The 20,290-nt window shown below is 43.8% G+C and overlaps 1 protein-coding gene across 1 annotated transcript; it reads right to left on the minus strand.

Moving 5' to 3' along the window:
• Positions 1-14,626: 14,626 nt before the first annotated feature.
• LOC9659198 (glutathione S-transferase U19) lies at positions 14,627-15,460 on the minus strand. The gene is made up of 2 exons (XM_024674396.1): positions 15,128-15,460; positions 14,627-15,072 (listed from the first exon to the last, which is right to left on the minus strand). Exons 1-2 carry the CDS (start codon positions 15,443-15,445, stop codon positions 14,707-14,709), a joined length of 684 nt encoding a protein of 227 aa, XP_024530164.1. The 5' UTR covers positions 15,446-15,460; the 3' UTR covers positions 14,627-14,706.
• Positions 15,461-20,290: the final 4,830 nt, after the last annotated feature.

A 20,290-nucleotide genomic window follows, 5' to 3' on the forward strand; every position in this document is an offset into this window, starting at 1 on the left:
TTGGGGGGGGGGGGGGCTACAGGGGGTTCCAAAAAGTATAGTAGGGATAGTGAGGTTCAGTAATTAGTCTTGAAGGAAATCTCCAGTGGTGCTTCCAAATTGACTTGAGGTTGAGATTGGGGCTAAGGGGCCTTAGGTGGGAGTGAGCATGGACTCAGGTGATGCCAAAAGGGCCACCCAAGGAAGTGCTCAAGAGTAGCTCCCACTCCTAAAAGGAAAACCAACTGTTGTGTGCTCCTGGCTCATGTAGAGTGGTGCCCCACTTGAGTACCTTTGTGACTCATTGGTCCTCACTTTTCCTAGGGGCTTGGGCCTTCCCTTCGGGATGGAAATGGGGGAGTAGGGGTACTTATACTGGGCCATTAGGCCACAATGTTTCCCCTTGGTGTCCCGAAGCAAGTGTTGCATCCAAGGCTTGGGATTTAGAGGGTCCCATGATCAAGTTTTATTGTACTAAGGGATGTTAAAAATTTGGAGGCTTAGCGTGCTTGGCTGCTTGTGCTTGTAGGGAGTGTAGCCAAACCTTAAATCTAGTCTAACCTGAGGAGGGGGATTGAGAGAGATTTGGGAATTCGTGGATGGATGGTTAATGCTCCATTGCTCGTATAGTGAGTAACTGAAACCAAGTAGGACCAAGTAAGAGCTGGTACAATATGTAAAAATCTTGGCGAGGGAACTTAATTAGGGCTAAGGTAGTGTTGGTCGAATAGACGAGGTAAACTGGCAAATTGGAAAGGAAAAATTTATGGCTTACAATTTAGTATTGGAGTTTTTTCCTCAGTTCTAGCGAAGGATAAAGGCAGATTGTTGGGAGATGGCAAGGTAGGGTATAAAAGAACTAAAGTGAAGATGGAACTGTTGGGGGAAGGAGGGGCGCTTCCCCCAACGCTCGCTCAAACACAAGAAATGCTTTACTGCTCTCCACAAAATGCCCCCCCTCGCCCTTGTGAGGCAAAGGTTTTATACAAGGAAGATGGGGAATATTCTGAGGACCAGAATATTCCCTCTCTCTCTCTCACTCTCCCAGTGGCCACGCCCTAACATGCGACCACGATGGATCGCACTGGCTCTAGACACGCAAGAACCCTTCGAAGAGTGTAGAGTGTGCCTCTGCTACTGATGCCAAGTGCTGGTAGCTGCGTGAAATAGTAGAAACTGTAGAAAACAAAGTGGAAAAGAAAGAAAAGAGGTAGGTGTGAAGTTTGGAGACGGGGAGGAAAACCCGGTGGGAAACCCTATAGTCAAACTGGATCTTGAAGGTGAAGAAAAGGTGTAGAAAAAGTGTGAAAAGAGGAGGAAAATAGAGGAAGAAAAAGGTGTGAGTACCCAAAGAACTTAACCCATACCTGGATTTCGGCTCAGAAAAGTGTAATATGCAAATGCAGCCTCTTGATGACTTCCGGTATGCTCCAAGGATTGGCCGAAATCAAGAAAGAAAGAGGTAGAAGAGGGGATGTGTTGCCCAAGGGTGGTAAGTGTGGAAATGATGAAAGATGGAGTGATATGGTGGAGCACCGAGATGGTGGTGGCACTCTAAAGTGGTAGCCATTGATAACCATTGGCCCGTAGAGTAAGCACTGGCCACTCGGAGTAGCCGGTAACTGGTAACTGGTAGCCAGGTACCTATAACCTGTAACCGGTAACCACCTGCTCTCGCTCCTACTCTTGTGCCAGCTCCAGCACCGATATGGTGGAGTAATATGGTGGAGCACTAAGATGGTGGTGGCACTCTGAGAAGGTGGCTAGTCTGATGTGTCGGACTGAAGAAGTCAGCAGCTGAAAAAGATGTCATAGTCACTAGGTTGCCGGCAAAGGGAGGTGGCATGTGTCCACTGAGTGTTGGAGCAGAAGAAAGTGGCTTTGGCTTCTATGGCCTCGCCTAAAGATCCACCTAGGTGCCTTGAGTGAATAGGTTCACCTGGTTGGAAGAAAGTTGCTCCAGAAAAGCTAGTGCGTCGTCGGCAAATGGTCGTTAGGACATCTCGGAAACGGCACATCCAAATGAGGAGGTGTCTTTTGCTGCTGGTGCATGTATGTGCATCCGTGGTATGGTGTAAATGTGACCTCAAACGGAGATGTGAATGATGGTGAAAGAATGAAAGATGCAAGACGGGCATCTAGAGATAAGTGCGGGCAACGCTGTTGGAAGTGATTGGTGATGGAACTGTGAGTGTAGATGATATGGAATGAGTGTGGGAAATGTGCAGGGTATAGTAATGATAAAGGAAGGGCCAAAGAACCTGGAACATAGACCGAGCCAAGCGAGGAACCTCCATACAAACGGCAATGCAGCCTGAGCACAAAATCCAAGGCATGGGCCACGGTCCAATGGAGAAACACCCTCTGAAAGTAAGAAAGTAGCCATGAAAGTAAAGTGAAAGAAAGGAAGAAAATGAAGAAGAAGAAGAAGAGAAGAGGAACGCCTCACCGGATGAAGCGTTTGAGATGAGAGTGGTTGTGAGCATGTGGGAGCTCACGTCCATCCGCATCAACTAGCATATATGCTCCGCCTCCGATGTGTCGCTGGACAAAGTAGGGGCCGGTCCAGCGAGGGGAGAACTTCAAAGATGGCGTGAACTCCTTGAGTAGAACGAGATCGCCATCCTCGAATGGTTCGGCAGACTGCTGGTGATCGATGACTGACTTAATCTTCTGCTTGCCTCGAAGGAGATGTTTAGACGTGGATTGTCGCTGTTCTTCCAAGGCAAGAACCTCCAAGTCACGTGCATGAAGCTTGTCTTCATCGCTAAGCTGCATCGCTGCTGCGTATCGAAGTGAAAGTGAGAGTGATGGCACCTGGATCTCTACTGGAAGTACGGCCTCTATCCCATAGACAAGGGAAAATGGGGTCGCAGAGATGGATGTCTTGAAGGATGTCTGAAAGGCCCACAATGCCGTAACCAAGTGCTCATGCCAATGCCTTGGGTGATCCTCCACAAGCTTTGAGATGACTGTCTTCAATATCTTGTTGCTGGACTCTGCCTGGCCATTGCACTCAGGATAATAGCTGCTGCTCTTCACGTGCTTGACCTACAGCTATTGGAGAAGATGCTACATCACATGTCCAAGGAAGCCGCTGCCGCGATCGGAAATCAAAACAGTAGGAACTCCAAATCAACAAATGATGTACTCGTAGACAAACTTTGCTGTAGATTGTTGATCTGCCTATCGCCAAGGGGTGGCCTCGACCCATTTTGTGAAATAGTCTGTTGCCATGATGATGTATCGCTATCCTTTTGAGCTCGGTGGGTTGATCGGGTTGACAAAGTCAAGTCCCCACTAGAAAAAGGGACCCGGAGAAGTAATGAGCTGGAAAGGAAGACATGGAACATAGCTCCGGGGGTTGAACCATTGGCATTGCTCACATCACTTTGCATAGGCTAGGCTGTCCTGGTGAATCCGAGGCCAAAAGTAGCCATGGTGCAAGAGGAGCTGTGCTGTAACCCGTCCCGAGAAATGCCCCGCACAAGAGTGGAAAGTGCGAAGGAGCTCAGGGACCTCGTGTTCCCCCACACACCACAACAAAACTTCTTGAGAAGTCCTCCTGTAAAGGTGTCCGTCAAGAAGGCAAAACCCCCGTGCTCAGATCTCCAACGCCTTTTGTTGTACTGGTGAGGAATCTGCTGGGAACTGACCTAAATCCAGGTACACCGCAACATCCTGTAATGCTGCTGGGACCACAAAGGAAGTAGCCTCAGCAACCAGGAACTCGCTCGGATCCATCACACGCTTCCACCACATGTGAAAAGTTGGTTGGAACTCTTGGATGGTCACAATCCAAGATGAAGTACGAGGACTGTGAACCAGTCGCTGTAAAAGAAAGGTCAGCACATTAAAATAGACGTGGAAATGGATACGGGCTCCAGCGAGAAAGTGACGGAATCGCTCCAAGGTGTAAACAATAGCCATTGCTTCTTTTTCCGCATCCATATATTTCTTTTCAGTCTCCTTGAACGAATGTGAGGCATAATATGTTGCATGTGGTGGCTTGCCAAGCTATGAACATTGGCAAAGGCATACTCCAAAAGCCTCTGTACCTGTTGTGATGTAAATGTCAAAAGGAAGTTATCGTTCTGGTGGTTGGAGTACCAGGGCCGTGCGGAGTGACTGCTGTAGTGATTCAAAAGCTTGTTGCTGGGACTCACCCCAGATGAATGGAACATTGTGTTGTAGCAGAGCTACCAAAGGCTGTGAACGTGTAGCATAATTGTGGAGGAAATGGCAAAAGAAACCCGTTTGCCCAAGGAAGCTGCAAAGCTGTTTCAAGTTGGTTGGTGGGTTCCGATCCAGAATCTCCTGAGCCTTGGCTACCTAGGGTTTGATCCCATCTTGCGAGACATCAAAGCCTAGTAACCGGCCTTCAGTCACCCCAAATTTACACTTTGCCGGGTTCAACGAAAACCTGTGTTGTTGGCAGCGAGTGAAGATCTGTTCCAAGTGCACAAGGTGATCCTCAAAGGAGTCAGAGGTTGTGTACAGATCATCCATATACACCCTCAAGGCGCCTCCAATCAAGTCATGAAAGGTGTGGGTCATAAAGCACTGAAAAGTAGCTCCGGCATTGCACAAGCCAAATGGGAGGACGTTGAAAGCAAAGATGCCCCAAGGTGTCCGAAAGGCCGTAAGATCTCGATGATCCGGATGAATGAAGATCTAGTTGTACCCTGAAAAGCCATCCATGAAAGAGTAGTACTGGTGTCCAGCCATCTCATCCACAATTGCATTGATAAATGGAGTTGGAAAGTGATCTTTCGCAGTTCCCTTGTTCAAGTCTCAAAAATCAATGTAGAGGCAGAGTTTTCCATTTGCCTTGCATGCAGGGACGAGATTGCCCACCCACTCTGAGCTCTCCAAAGGGTAAATAAAGCCGGCTGCTAGTAGTCACTCAATCTCCAACTTCATCTCGAAGTGAGCTGTCGGGCTGAAATGCCGCATCTTTTGACGGACTGGTTTGGCTGACTCTAAAAGCACAATATTGTGCATGATTGTGTCCATGGGAACTCTTAGAAGTTGACTGTAGTCCCAATCAAACACGTCCTTGAAATCGTGAAGGAGATCCAAGAGCTTTGCTGTGTTTGTTGAAGCAAGCGATGTGGCGATAAATACCGGGTCCTTGTCATCACCTAGGAAAACGGCATGAACCTTGGAGTCTAGAGAAACCTTGGGTTCAGGGGGTTCATCTATCTTTGATTCCTCCCTGACTCTGGAAACCAAAGAGCAGGGAGTGCCTTTTGCCTCTCGCATTATAGTGATTGCTTGATGTGATAACTTGTCTGCCTAAAAGTTTTCTTCACAAGGGACACTTTGAAAGGTCACCTGAGAGAACCCATTCTTCAGGTTGACTGCCCGCTGCCAGAGCTCTTTCAGGTTCTCTTTGCGGACTTGGTATTCTCCAGTAAGTTGGCGTATGATGAGTTGCGCATCTCCAACAAAAGTGACTCGCCTAAACTTGAGATCTGTGGCCAGCTTCATGGCACTGATGGCCCCCAAGTACTCTGCTTCATTAGCTGATGTTGCTGGCAAAGTGATAGAGAGGTCGGCTACTTTGTTCTCCGCAGAATCAATCATCCAAACTCCAATGCCGGCAACCTGGTTTTTGGGGTAGAAAGCACCGTCAAAATAAGCTGTAATCATAGGAGTGGCCTCTTCCTCAAATAAAGATGCTGGAGACACCACATCCGGCAAGACCGTCTCTGGTAAGTCTGGTAAAAACATTGCTGTTGGATCTGGAGTCTTTGTTTGTTGTTCTCTTTGCTTCTGATGCTTTGAGCGCTCGATGTCCAATGCAAGGACTATAGCCAGGTACTCTGCAAGCGAAGGGAGATCCTTCACTAAAGTCCAGTTCAAGTCTGGTGCTAAAGTTTCAGTGTAATACCCTTGGATTTGTACTAGGGGCTCCACGGTAGGAAATTCTGAACTCAAAGAGCTATAACTTGCATGCAGCACGTCCAATTTGCTTGATTCTTCTTGCTAGTTGTGTGACTGGATGTCATCTTTCGTCTCCAAAAAACAGTATGACAAAATATGCTTGAAGTCGTCAGCTACCGGGATTTTAGTAGGAAGATGCTGGCTGTGTAACACCTCAGAGAGTTGCTGAGGAGAATTGAGTTCAGCTGTCCTGTGAAAGATGGACTCGGTCTGGGGTGACTGTGTCATCAAGCTCTATAAGAGAGAGTTGGTCCCATGCAAGAAATGAATCGAGGAGCCCTTCCTCTATCAAGAAACACTCTGAAAAGCTGGATATGTGAGCCCGTACCCTATAAGCCCTGCCCTCAAATAAAGAGGGCCTATCTAGAGGCTCGGCCTTACTCTCAAATAAAGAGAGTGAAGCTGAGAGATGTCTCGGGCTACCTGACTCACCTCCAACTGTGTCAATCGCATTGCATGAGAAAGCATCCGCCATATAGATGGTTGACGCCACTCAGGAAAAACCTCTGTGAGGTCGGGAGGAAAGTATGGTGTGGAGGCCATCTTAGTTCGAGCTTGCTGGGCTTGCTGAGAAAGAGCTCTGCCATGGTTGTTGAGAAAGGTGGCACTATGGGTTCCATCGCTAATTTCTAGCATGCCTTATGCGCTGTCAATGGTGCAATGGGCTGTGACTTGCCAGGAGCGGCCAAGGATGACGGAGTTTTTCAAAGAGGACGTTCCAAGACGTTGGTAGTCAACCACAAGGAAATCTACCTCAGAAATAACACCCTGCACTGAGACCTTGACACCATAGCAAATTCTTGCCGGAGGAACGGTGTGGTTAGCGAAGGTTTTGAGCACGATGGAGGAGCTCTCAGTGATCTGTAGCTGTGTTGAAAGGGCAGCTTCGAGAGAGATAATGTTGCTTCCAGAACTAGAGTCAACCAAAGCATCCATCCTACAAGAGGAAGTACCGATCTGCACCGGGACGAAGAACAGACCAGGATCTCCTCCATATCTTCTCATATCGACAATGTGCACCTCTTGAGGAGTCCTCTTGAGAGTGCTCTCTGGTGTTCCTGACCGTGCAAACTCCTCCAAATGCTAGCCGAATCCCGGGACAAGACACAACATATCTCAGAGTGAAAAGGTGATGGGAGTGTCAACCAGCTGTTGAAGAACCGGCTCCAAAACAGGAGTAGCTGTTGGTGAGATCTTAGGAGGAGGAGAGAGAAGTGACTTGAAGGGGAGTTTACAAGCCACCCTCTATGTCACTGGGCCTGATGCCAATGGAGAGTCGCTCTCAACTGGCACTGGGGGATCTGTGGCAGGCTGAGCGGCTACCTTCTTCCTCGCTTGGGCTCGAGTGGCTGCGGTTTGCTGCTGTTGCCTATAGAGTTCCTCGGCTACCAAAATCGTGTTGACTGATGAGACTAGTGCCTTGCCTTTGCTTGACGAAGGGGCTGCCTCAATTGTTTGTCACTCCAATTGCTCTTGATATGTCTCTGGACCCCAAGACGATGTGGAATTATCAGCGAAGGGATGTTGTTGGACACGTTGAGAAGATGGAGGCCGAAGCTCTGGGTGAAGCTTGAAGCAGTACTATGTGTTGTGCGTGTTTGTCTCGCAGTGAGTGCACCAACGGGACATAAATATGCGTTCCCAAGCTGTAGCGGCCTCTTTCCTAGACTCCACCAGCTCTTGGAGCAGTTTGTCATGGTGTGATTGCTGTTGAAGAATGATCTCCTTCAACTGCCGCATCTCATTGGCAATGTTCTCAAGAGCCGGAGGTGTATGCTCAATAGCGACAGGCTTTGATGTGGACGGGTGAATAGCTGCACAAGGTGACTCTGACAGGATGATGGCTTGGTCGAAATCAACTCTAGCAATCCCCAAGTCGACCAGAAGCTCTCTTTCCAGCTTTGTGGCAAACGAAAATGCCTCGTAGCAAGAGCTGAATGTCTTCTTAAGAAGTTTCCGCTGCAAGTTCCCACGCAGACCCGCTGTGAATGCTGTGATCCCCTGTTGCTCATCTTGGACTACTCGGCGATCCCAACACTGCTTCCAGTAAGCTCAAAACCATGTGATGTAGTCAGGAACAGACTCGTGAGCATCTGCCGGAACGAAAAGAGGTCGACAAGTAGCCGATTTGTGGGTTTTTCTTCAACAAAGCGTTCTCTGAAAGAAGCAAGTAGTGTCTGGAAGTCTGTCCGGTCCTCTGGGAGGAGAGAATTTGCCCAAGTTGCAACTTTGCCTTCGAGAGACTGCAGGAAGTCGCGGCACATACGATCATCGTCGACGATCATGTTTGTGGTGTAGTAGTAATCAAAGCGACTAATATGCGATGTTGGAGAGACTGTTCCAACACCTAAGAAGACCGGCAGATCACTCCCCTTCTGCAGAACATGGAGCTAAGGTTGATCTAAAGGTGGCTGCGCCATAGCTCGTAGATCTAAGTCACTGGAATCTGTCGAGGAGGAAGAGGACTCGGCCCAAGAAGGTGCAGTGTCGTACCTAAGCTACCTTTGGATGTTGGAAAGTTTACTCCGTACCTTAGGGCCTTGAGGTATGGTGAAAGGGTGCCAATTTGTCATATGTCTAGTTTGTACCGGCATCAAATACCCTGAACACTGCAAATGCCCGGTCAAGGCAACTGGGTTGACAGGAGCAAGAAGACTGTAGGCTAGTGCTCAAGTTGCTCAAAATGCCTTTGACCTGTAGGGTAACCGCCAGAGTAGCCACTGGAGTAGCCGCTGGAGGGGACACTAGAGTAGCTGTTGGAGTAGCCACTGGAGTAGCCAGTAGCCGGTGACCGGGGTAGCTGCTAGAGCAGCCACTGGAGCAGCCGCTGGAGCAGCCACTAGAGTAGCCACTAGTGTAGCTGCTGGAGTAACCGTTGGAGTAGTCGAAGTAGTTGGTAGCCAGTAATTGGGGATTTGTGACCTGTAACCAGTAACCCCTACTCTCGCTCCTACCCTTGCGCTTGCTCCAACACCAACTCCTATCCCTATGCCTATTCCTACTATCCCTATTCCTACGCCCCTGTTCTTGTTCCTACGGTTACTTGTTCCTTGAAGATTGCTTCGTTCCCAAGGAACTCCCAACAAAGTTTAGCCCAAAAGAGAAAAATGAGTCTTCCAATCTCGATCCTTCCCCATTTTGACTATTGGTGGGCTCGTTGGAAAGAGCTCAGCCCCATCTACCCTCTATCGTAGGAATTTGGGAAGAAGCTGCCTCAATATTCCCTGAAATCCACGAAGAGGTAGCCTAGAATGCCAACATTGTGGAAAAACATGTGCATGTCTGTGATGTAAATCGATACTAAGGCGCTGTTGGTATTTTCAGAAAGCCTAGGACCAGGAGCACCTCTAGAGATAAATGGCATTCAAAACAAAGCCAGGAGGAGCATGAATTCCTGCTCCAAAGATAACCTAATCTAGCCGGGGAAGAAAATCCTTTTGCATGCCATCAATTCGCCCAAATTTAGTGCCAAGAACCACCACTACTCATAAATTTAGGCCAGATCTACAAGCCCAAATGCACTACCTTGAGAAATTCGGCCGAGGATTCAGGCGAGAAAGTGAAAACCCCAAAATGTTCATCCGACAGACCCAAGAAACGTTGTATCTCTTCAGATATTGCACGGCTTGATGAGCGCCATACCTTGCTGGAAAGAGGAGCTCCAGACCTATCCAACACGCCTGAGATCAAAGAAAACCACCACAAGACGAACAAGGAATTCCTTCCCAAACTCTGTGGCCAAAAGAAAAGAGAGAAACGACGCTTCAAAAAGTGTTGTGCATCACGCCGGGTTCACCATTTGTTGGGGGAAGGAGGGGCGCTTCCCCCAACACTCGCTCAAACACAAGAAATGCTTTACTACTCTCCACAAAATACCCCCCTCACCCTTGTGAAGCAAGGGTTTTATACAAGGAAGATGGGGAACATTCTGAGGACCAAAATATTCCCTCTCTCTCTCTCACTTTCCCGGTGGCCATGCCCTACAGAACCTCCTCCAGAGTTAAAGCCTTTAGTCAAACAAGTTATGGATGAGGGATCCTTGCATGAGGACTCTAGTGTGAAAATTTCCAAACAAGAGTTCGGTGGTGAGGTTTGGTCGTCCAAGGTTTGATTGGACGTCCTAGAAGGACAATTGGCACAGACCAATGCCTTGCTAGAGACTCTTGTATGCAAGCTAAAGCGTGACGAGAAGCAGAAGAAAAAGCGAAAGACTGTAGATGCTGGCAGTGTAGAAGGTGTGGACCTTTCGGTGGGGATTAAGGCGGAACCAAACAAGGTTAAAGAAACCAAAGTGGAATAAATCTCTCAAGTAGTTCCCAAGTACAAACCAAAGCCTCTACCAATCTTTAAGGGAGTGAATGATTATAAGGTGGTGGAGGATTGGTTTTATAATATGGAGGATTACTTCTGAGTGTTGCAGTTATCGAGCTTAGAGAAGGTCTCATATGCAAAACCATACTTGGTGGATAATGCCAAATCTTGGTGGAAAACAATAAAGGCCACTTGGGAATGATGAAGGTGAAGATTTGCACAACTTATGTTCCTCCAAATGTTACTCTGCACCTAAGGGATGAGTTGAGTAGGCTGAAGTAGATCAGAACCATTCAAGAGTATATGAATGCATTTATGGCAAAAAGGATATTTGTCACAGACATGGGTGATATGGATGTGTTTTATGCCTTCATATTAGGCTTGCAAACCTGGCCTCAAGGCAAGGTGATGCGTTAGAACCTGACCAACTACAAAGAAGCATTGGATGTAGCTATCAAAGTGCATTTCAATAATAACCTGCAAAAGGGGAACGCAACGGGGTCAAGGTCCACATTTGGGAAAGGGGCCAAACCAAGGGGGACATTCAAGAAGAGTCTTTTTAAGAATGAGTCCTCAGGGTTCTAGAAAGGTAAGTCTGGTGGCTAGCGAGTAAGTACGTGGGGGAGTCAAGTGAAAAGGGAAAAACCTATGGATAAAAAGGTCACGTCTGTTAGTAGTGTGGGAAACAACGTATGCTTCAATTGCGGTGAAGCGAGACACTTTTCGAGGGAATGTTTCTACCCGAAGAAGGCCAAAGTTAATATGGCCATCAAATTGGGTGAAATCTAAATTGAGATATGTGATCCAGTCCTTAGCTCAAAGTTACTCATTATACAAGCAGCTTTGGTAGAGAGTTGTTCGCAACATCTACTATCCAAGGGAAATTCGGAGGTAGTTTTGTCTTTATTGACACGGGTGGTTTGGATACTTTTGTGGCTATAGACATAGTCCAGCAAGCTGGACTAACAATGCAGTGGCTGGGTGAACCAAGGACTATAGCGTTTGTTCAAGGTAGCCAAAGCACTGATGAAGTACTATAGAGTTGAAATAAGGATATGGAAAATAGATATGGATTTCACTATGTTGAACATGGCAGAATTTGATGTAATCTTCGGGATGGATTAGTTCAATTGGTTCATGATAGCCTTGCATGGACAAAGTAAGAACCTTGTGGTACTGGTGAATGCCCCATAAAATTGAGCTGGTCTGGTGCTAAGGCGGTGGTTCGCATTTTGACCGCTTCAGCTTTAAACCAACATCGTGTAGCCAATCCAAAACTTTACAAACATCACGAATATGCTCCTCCCACATCCCCTCCGAGTGGATCAAGACATCATCAATGAAGTCAGCAGTCACCTCCGACATATTGCAAAGAACCTTGTCCATCATCTACTGGAAAGTTGCTGGACCATTGTTCAAACCAAATGGCATCACCAAGAACTTGTACAAAGCAAATGGTGTATGAAAAGTAGTCTTAGGAATATCTTCTTTGGCCATTGGTACTTGCTAGTACCCAGAAGCAAGATCTAGCTTGGTGAACAAATTGCTTCGCCCCAGACGATCCAAGAGATTAGCAGTGTGAGGAAGAGGGTACACATTCGAGATCGTCACTTCATTTAACGGATGATAGTCAATGTAGAAATGAATACTCCCATCAAGCTTCGTCACAAGATAAGGTTCACATGCCCAAGGACTCTGCAACTTCCAAATAACACCCTTCTCCAACATCTCTTTGACGGTTGCATGTAAAATCTTGATTTCCTTGGGTGACCAATGACAAACAGGAACCTTGATTAGACGAGCATCCTTGGTTGGAATTGGATGACATGTGGCAATCTTGGCCCCAGACGATATGTCAAATTCAAAGAGATCAGAATACTCCTTCCCTCACGAGAAATATAGTACCCAAGATAAGTTGTATCCTTAGACCCAAACACGCACTTCGACCGCTTCAGCCAGTAAACCGCCGCAACACAAAGATTATCAAAGGGATCGGAAAAGGGAAGAGCAGAAAAAGATGGAAACATAGTAGGAAATAGTGGGGGAACAAAAGTAATGGAAGTAGAGGTAGAAGTAGAGGGACGAAGAGGTACGAAAGTAAAAGGAATAAATGAAACATAAGGAAGTATGAGATAAGGGGGAGAAGCCTCAAAGTCACACTTGGCATGATTGCGCTGCAACCAATCCATACCAAGAATGAGGTCAAAAGCTTGACTCGGCACCACCCGCAATGATTGCAACTCAAGCTTGAGATCACCTACACACACAACCAGGTCCGCCTCATCCCTTGCACATGTATGTGTACGGCCGTTGCCATAAAAAATGAAAACTGGTTTTGCCACATAACGCAAGTGTAGACGGCAACATGTGGCAATAGGTTGAGCAATAGAAGATAAATTCGAACCTGTATCAACCTGCCGAGTGAACCCCTTGATGATACTCCTGAAAGAAAGATGGAGGGGTCACTGACTTATTCGCGCAAGATCCCTCTGTTACTCGCATGACACCTTGTTTCCCAGATGCATCCAAACCTTCCACTGCAACAGCACCAACGAGACATTGCTGACGCCAAGGTCTCCACCCAGGAAATGGAGGTTGCCAATCTGGAAAATGCCGACAACACTGCTAAGTATGACTAACTTCATCACATGCCCAGCAGCGAACATCATGGCCATGACCACGTCCTCGCCCTTGTTTTTGGACTCGAGCAGCAACAGCATCAACCTCCATTGGAACAGGATCATCACCCATAGGAAATGGAGTTGAAGGACGTGCAACGAGAAGTGGAAGAGGTGACGTTTCATAACGTTGTGCCAAGTGAAGAGTATTGTCAAGGGTAGTGAGAAGTCCAACAAGATCTTAATGAAATGCTAGTCACAACATTCCTAGCTTGATCTGCTCCGACATATTTGGCTCTGCACGAAGCAAAAGACTTCGGAAACAAACGCCAAATTGCATCACCGACTCCGATGGCCCTTGGTGAAGATAATGAAATGTTAGAAGCCATCATCACAGTTATCGGCATGTTCAAAGGCATGTTTGAAGATGTCCGAGAGAACACTCCAATCCCCACAAGTGGCTGTGCTCAAACCATTGTACCACTGCAACACCGTCCCTTAAAGACACGTGGGAAACTCACACAAACGTCGAGCATCATCCCAAGAATGATATGTGGCAATCACCATGATGTTATTAAACCAATAGTACACATCATCCCCAAGATTCTCATGAAAGAATTCCTGCCGAACGCGAGGATTGGCACCAAGAGTAAGAGGAGTTATACCATGTGCCATTAACACCGCCATCAATTAAGTTTGGTTGTTCAATTGCAAGTGCATAGCATCAAGCAATTGTACCAACTGCTGCTCCAGAGTCAAAGGAGGAGATTGTTGATCTGCCATGAAGATGAACGAAAAAGAAAGAGCAAAAGAAGAAAAATGATAAAAAGCTGAAAGAAATGGTAGATCTAGACAATGCAAAAAACTAGATTTAAACTAAAATCCCAAATCTAAGCACTTTTTAAGGACAATCAAAAATGCCCCTCACCTCCACCAATGTGAGTGCTTGGAATATGGAAAGAGAATACAAAAAATGTGCATCTCAATTAGCCCAAAACCCTAATTTATATACATGAATGAGTGATTTAGATTGAAACCAATCCGACGACTACCAAAATCCCACTACGCTAATATTAGTATGCGGCATCGTAACTGTGCACTTGGCCCTCACTCTTAAATATAAAGATATTTAATTTCTTTATAGTTTACACAAAGTTAAAGGTGATGTGTAATTTAAAGTATTTTTGTGTAAATATAAACTCCAAGCTAATTTAGAAATTTAGAAATTGAATTATTAGCATCTTTTATGTATATATCTGAATGATATATTAATATAAATATATAAAGCTAAGATTATTAGGCAATAAAATTTTAAACTAATAAATATGAAAACAATAGCAATTCATTACAAAAGGCTTTACCATATATATATGTATGCACATTTGAGGTAATAAAAAGTTTATATTGACAAAGAAATATATAAAGTTTCTAAATTATGAAATGTTATAATTTAGGCAAGAATTAATCTTTAAAAGAACATTCAGCAATGAATAAAAAATTCCTCGAGTGTTTGTTTAATCAAATAGTAACAAAGTTTTAGCTTCTCATTACTATTTCTATACTTTTAGTTTATAGTTTTTTATGTAAATTTGTAAAACATATTTCTAAACAGAAGCTTCCATAAAAACACACACACACACACACAGAGATTAAGAGAGATTAACAATGCAAGTGTTGATGTTGTAGAAGGCAGTAAAAAATCGCCAAAATTTCTGGAGCAAGAACCCCGAAGGACCGTCTAGATTTTCTAGAAAATGTCAGAGACGTTATTTATTTGAAGTACTTTTTATTGTTTACTCATCGAGATGATGAATCGATAACAGCATCTATCTTGAAAACCGTCCGTGTTTTAGGCAGCCCGGGTAGCATGCTTCCTGTAACGCTCAAGGAATTCAGCAACCTTGTCATCGCTTGGAGTGGATATCTTGATCACGTCCACGGAATTTACAGCGTCCACCCACTTGTAGAGATTGGGCCATTCTTCCGGGCCTGGAAGCACGAATCCTCCTACTTTCTGGTAGGATTTGAAACAGCAGATGAATGGAGCCAGAGCAACATCTGCAAAGTTCATAGCATCACCGCCAAAGAAAGGCTTGCCTGGAGCGATGGTGCCGAGAGCTTCATCGATTTTCATCAGAGCCCACTTGAAGTCCTTGCCAGCTTTCTTGTGCTCCTCCCCCATAGCTCGTATGAGTCGGCTCCCGGCGTCATAGAGCTGTTGGTAAGGAAAACTCTGGTATTGATCAACCCGGAAGAAGCAACAAGTTTACCTTTTTGTCACCAAAGTCTGCCCAGAAGCGAGCCACAGCCTTTTCGTATGGATCTTCCGGGAGGAGCTTGTGAGAACCGGGCCACACACTGTCAATGTAGTCGACGATGACGAGAGACTCGCAGATAGGCTTGCCGTTGTGGATGAGAACCGGAATCTTCGTGTAGATTGGATTTGCCTCGAGAAGCTCCTTGCTCTTGTTGGGTAAACTCTCCTCCTGGTAATCGTAGGACACCCCTTTCAGATCCAGCGCATAGTGGACTCTCAAGCCAAACACACTCGGCCAGAAGTTCAAGAGCTTCACACTGTCTTTGGACATGGCTGCTACTCGCACAAAAGAGAAACTCAGAAAATACAAGGCACAACGTACCAGCGAGCCGGTGGATGTTCGTTAAGGCACCTTAGAACCTTGGTTTCTTTTCCTTGTACTACACACGCAGGACTGGCGAGCGGCAAGTACCACTGCCGCCACAAATCGCCCACCAAAATCAGCGAGAGGCGTCCATCAAGAGCAGCAGCACTACAGGGCAGCAGAGTTGCGATCACGGTCGGTAGATTAACTCGAAGGTTGTCAACTTCAGAGGAAAGAAAGAAAAAAAGAGCACAGATCATTCAGGTATAAATCAAAGAGACTGACAATTTCTGTTGTGGAGACGGGTTCCAAGTGATGAATTTGAGAGAGGAGTGTTGTACCACCACATCTAACTCGTTTTTATGGGTTTTGGATCACAACTGTACAATAAAAATGGCAAGTTCTTGGGCAAATTAAAATAAAAATTGATTACTTTCAAAAGATGCAGCGGAAGCGTGGTGGGCCCATAACCCATAGATGATATTAATTGTTAAAAAGTCTTAAACTACCACATGATTAGTTTAATATTTGTGTACTTGTTTAATGCTAAAATAATAAAATTTTAATTTTAATATTAAAAGGGTTATCGAGAAAATTTGCAACAGAAATGAGATGGATCTTTCTAAATTATAAATTAGAATAAATTGCCAATATTTGACTCGCAAGCAAGACGACCAGCTTTGCGACAAATGGATATTAGGTTATATACATCGGTTCTTCTTGCACATCGTTCACATGCTCGAGGTGGACAAGTACCCGTATCGCAACATAAGTGCTTGCAATTCTTGTGTCACTGGCAGTGCAGCTAAGATGGTTTCTTTTCCTTGTACTACAAATGCAGGACCGGCGAGTGGCAAGTACCACTCCCACCACAAATTGCCCACCAAAGTCAGCGTCCATCAAGAGCAGCAGCACTACAGGGCAGCAGAGTTGCAGTCACGGTCGGTATATTAACTTGAAGGTTGTCAACTCGCTGGAAGGCTCTTTTGGAGTAGATGGGTTGATGCAAACGGTCAGACGTCACAAGGGGATATATATCCTGCAAGAAATAACAGGGAATAAATAAAAAAGAGAACAGATCATTCAGGTATAAATCAAAGAGGTTGACAATTTCTGTTGTGGAGATGGTTCCAGGTGATGAGAAGAGTGTTGTACCACACACATCTAACTCATTTTTATGGGTTTTGGATCACATCTGTACAATAAAAATGACAAGTTCTAATAAAAATTGATCACTCTCAAAATATCAGAGTGGCGCAAACCAATGATATTAATTGTTAAAAAGTCTTAACTACCATATGATTTACTTGTTTAACTATTTAGGGCTAAAATAACAAACTTTTCATTTTAATATTAAAAGGGTTAAGAGAATCTAAATTATAAATTAGAATAAATTGCCAATATTTGACTCGCATGCAAGAACCTTTTTGGTAAGTATTGAATGTTGAGATTCAAACTTCTATCAAGCCTTTGCAACAAATGGATATCAGGTTATATATAGCAGTTCTTCTTTATTCAAAGAAGTATCTACATATATACATCGAGATTTCAAGTTTGGCACATCCTACTTTATGTAGACCCAATAGCTCACTTCCTGATAACCTCGGCAAATCTAGCAACCTTGTCTGGGCTTGGAGTGGATTTCCTGATTGCTTCTATAAACTTAATAGTGCTTACCCACTTGTGGAATTCTTTTGGGCCCAAAAGCATGAATCCTCCCACTTTCTGGTAGTCTTTTAACTAGTAGATGAATGGAGCTAGAGCAACATTTGCAAAGTTCATAGCATTGCCGCTGTTAGAGCGATAGGAAAACCACGAAGCAGAACCTAAACCCTCCATGTGCCATGTGTCACATGCCACATGTCCAAGGATAGTAGAGTGGAACCCAAGTTTCAAGGCCTTGGGCCATTGAATGAAGGAACGGGGCCAACTCCCAAGCTTATAGTCAAGGAGCAAAAGAACCGGAGCACAGAATGACTCTTGAATATTCAACCTAAGGAGTGAAGGGATAGGAGTATAGAGCGATGTTAAAACAATCCTAGAGCATCCAAGATCCTAATGCTAGGACCAGCATACAAACGGAGCCAAATAAAGTTTAGCATTATTTTAGCATATTAGTGGCCTAACATGAGGATATGGGTGGAGCTTAGGGTTAGACTTGAATGCAGAACAAGAACAAGAATGCAAGCCGAAGTTAGACTATAATTCAGGTTAGTTAACCATGCTCGACCTACTCACTATCTCTACTATATATTAGAAACCCCTCACAAACCCCTCATAGCACACAAGGGGCATGATAGTGAAGGTGTTTGGCAGACACATAAGCTAATTGAGGGACTAGTCTCAACATGTGGGGGTTCTTGTAACTAGCTAGTGCAAAATACAACAAAACAAGAACTCATTACTAGGTTAAATATACTTAGTTAATAGCACGTAGGAATTCCATCTTTATGCTCATTTGATCTAAGTATACTTGAAATGCCAGTTAACTCCACTAGCACAAGAGGGACTGATAAAGGGTCCAATAATATCAGCTTTCTACCATCATGGCAATAAGGAAAGAATGTCCGAAAGGATTAGCCAACAAGTAAATTTCGATACCCATAGTCACATTTGTAACACGCTCCTCCAATTAGGGAAAATTGACATTCTTGTTGATGCATACTCTAATTTAAACCACTGGCAAAGGAAACAACTTTAGAAAAAGTTCACGGTAGTCATACTATGTAAGAATGCACCAATTTAAATGAGTTAAGAAAACCTCTTTGTTTAACACAAATGCACTACAACTTAGACACCTTCTAGCTGTCGCTGACAAAAAAATAACTAACAGAGTTAACCACCTTTGTTGCTCTAGGTGTCACCCATCTTACAAAAGAGTGATATGCCCCTACCCATAGGTGGTATAGAGAGAAAAGCCAAAAACCCCAACCCTCTTGAGCAAAAGAATCAAACCCATTAGTAAAGTTTAAATAGATTACTATAAATAAGCAATTAGAGTTGCTTATATGGTTACTCCCTTTTAAACAAAATAAAGAATATTGAGAGAGGGGTGGGTGATATGACCAGTCGACAGTAACTACTTTATGACTAGAGATTTCATCATGCACGTGAAGTGCCGAAGTCAGTTTACATATACTAGCCTAAACGAAAAGATCAAAAGATGGACAATATAAAAATCATAGACAATGATATCTTAGAGATTAAATTATCAGTGAATAAATTTTAGATGAGAACACAAAAGTATTCTAAATAGGTTATCATTCAATAAACTAATATTAGAGTACATAAACCACCAAGATCATCAATTGGTTAAAGTTATAGGATTAACCATCTAAAAAAATTCAATAGCAAGTATATCATCAAGTTAACTCAATGAGAAAGTTTAACTATTGAAAATTGTAGAGAGTATGCTAAAAACTTACATAAAATAATCTAAAGAACATAAAATATTATTGATTGGCAAGCAAAATACTCACGAATGTATTATCTAAATAAAATAACATCTAATCTATCAAAATTAATTGTAGTAATAATCAATAGAATAGAATGAATATTACAAAGCAAACAAACACTCATTCATATCAACTATTGCACTAGCCAATCTGAAGAGATCTCAGTCAACAATATGAAGGAATTTAAATTGCTTAAATAAGCGTTAGCAACATCCTACCGATTTCTCAAACCTAAGAGACCAATTCATAAAAATCCACAAAGAACATGTGGTAATGCAGAAAGCCATAAATTATTAAGACAATAACTAACCATTATAAAAGATCATCAATAATCCAATCAATAAAGAGATGCAAAATCATCATTAAAAAAAGAATCTGTCATCCCAAAGAACAACAAATTATTCAACATTAAGAACAATCAAGCAAAACTTTTGATAAGGATAATTAATTAACCCAAGTGAGCCATGCTAAGTATCCAAGTAGGTAATACCACCTATACTTAGATTGGGAGTATTGACCATTTGATCTCCCAGAGGAGTTAGAGCTAGCTCTTGAACACTTCACTAAGCTACCATGTTTGTTAGTCTATATTCACTTTAACTAGATGGCAAATAACCATCCCAATCTGAATATTGAAAGTTCACATACCTTACGATCATTCCTTTGAAGGTCTGAACGAGCCATTCTACCAAACCATTTAACTGTGGATGATAAGCACTTATGAAAGTGTGGTATATCCTCAATTGAGATATCAAAACATAAAATATTTCAATTATAAATGTAGAACCATTATTCGAAAGAATCCTTTCCAAACAAAAATGCTAGAACACCACCTAATTGAGGAGGAAATATCCAATAGCAGTTGCAAATGTGCTAGTAAGAGCATTAACTTCCACCCAACGAATCAAGTAGTCAGAAACAATAATGACATACTTATTACTGACAGTCAATCATGAAAAAGGTCCCATCAGATTTAATGCCACTAACTCAAATGGATGGGAAATTGCAATTGACTTCAACCATCCTTTTGCAACATGAGGGGGAGTATTACGAGCTTGGCACCAAACGCAGCTACACACATACCGGATAACATCACATTGGATCTCTGGCCAATAAAAAGACCTACATAGCTTCTCAGTCACACAACGATATCCTATATGCCCATCTAAATTAGAAAAATTATGGTAAGCATGGAAAAAACTTGGAATAAAGATCAAAGGCACCACCAACCATAAATGATCATTAGAATCCGTCCTCACAAAATAAAGAAGACCGTCCTCAAGATAATATTGAGAATATAAATGCCAAAATGGTAAGTCATCAACAAATGATGCAAGATTCTCAAATCCATCACGAA

This window comes from Selaginella moellendorffii, unplaced genomic scaffold, assembly GCF_000143415.4.
Source record: "Selaginella moellendorffii unplaced genomic scaffold, v1.0 SELMOscaffold_12, whole genome shotgun sequence".
Lineage (NCBI taxonomy): Eukaryota > Viridiplantae > Streptophyta > Lycopodiopsida > Selaginellales > Selaginellaceae > Selaginella > Selaginella moellendorffii.

What these genes read in the sequence shown, in the direction of transcription:
- LOC9659198 (XM_024674396.1), bottom strand. Translation starts at nt 15,445, where the DNA reads ATGTCCAAAGACAGTGTGAAGCTCTTGAACTTCTGGCCGAGTGTGTTT. An exon ending in CAGACTTTGGTGACAAAAAG is followed by an intron (nt 15,073 to 15,127) that starts GTAAACTTGTTG and finishes CCTTACCAACAG; the next exon opens with CTCTATGACGCCGGGAGCCG.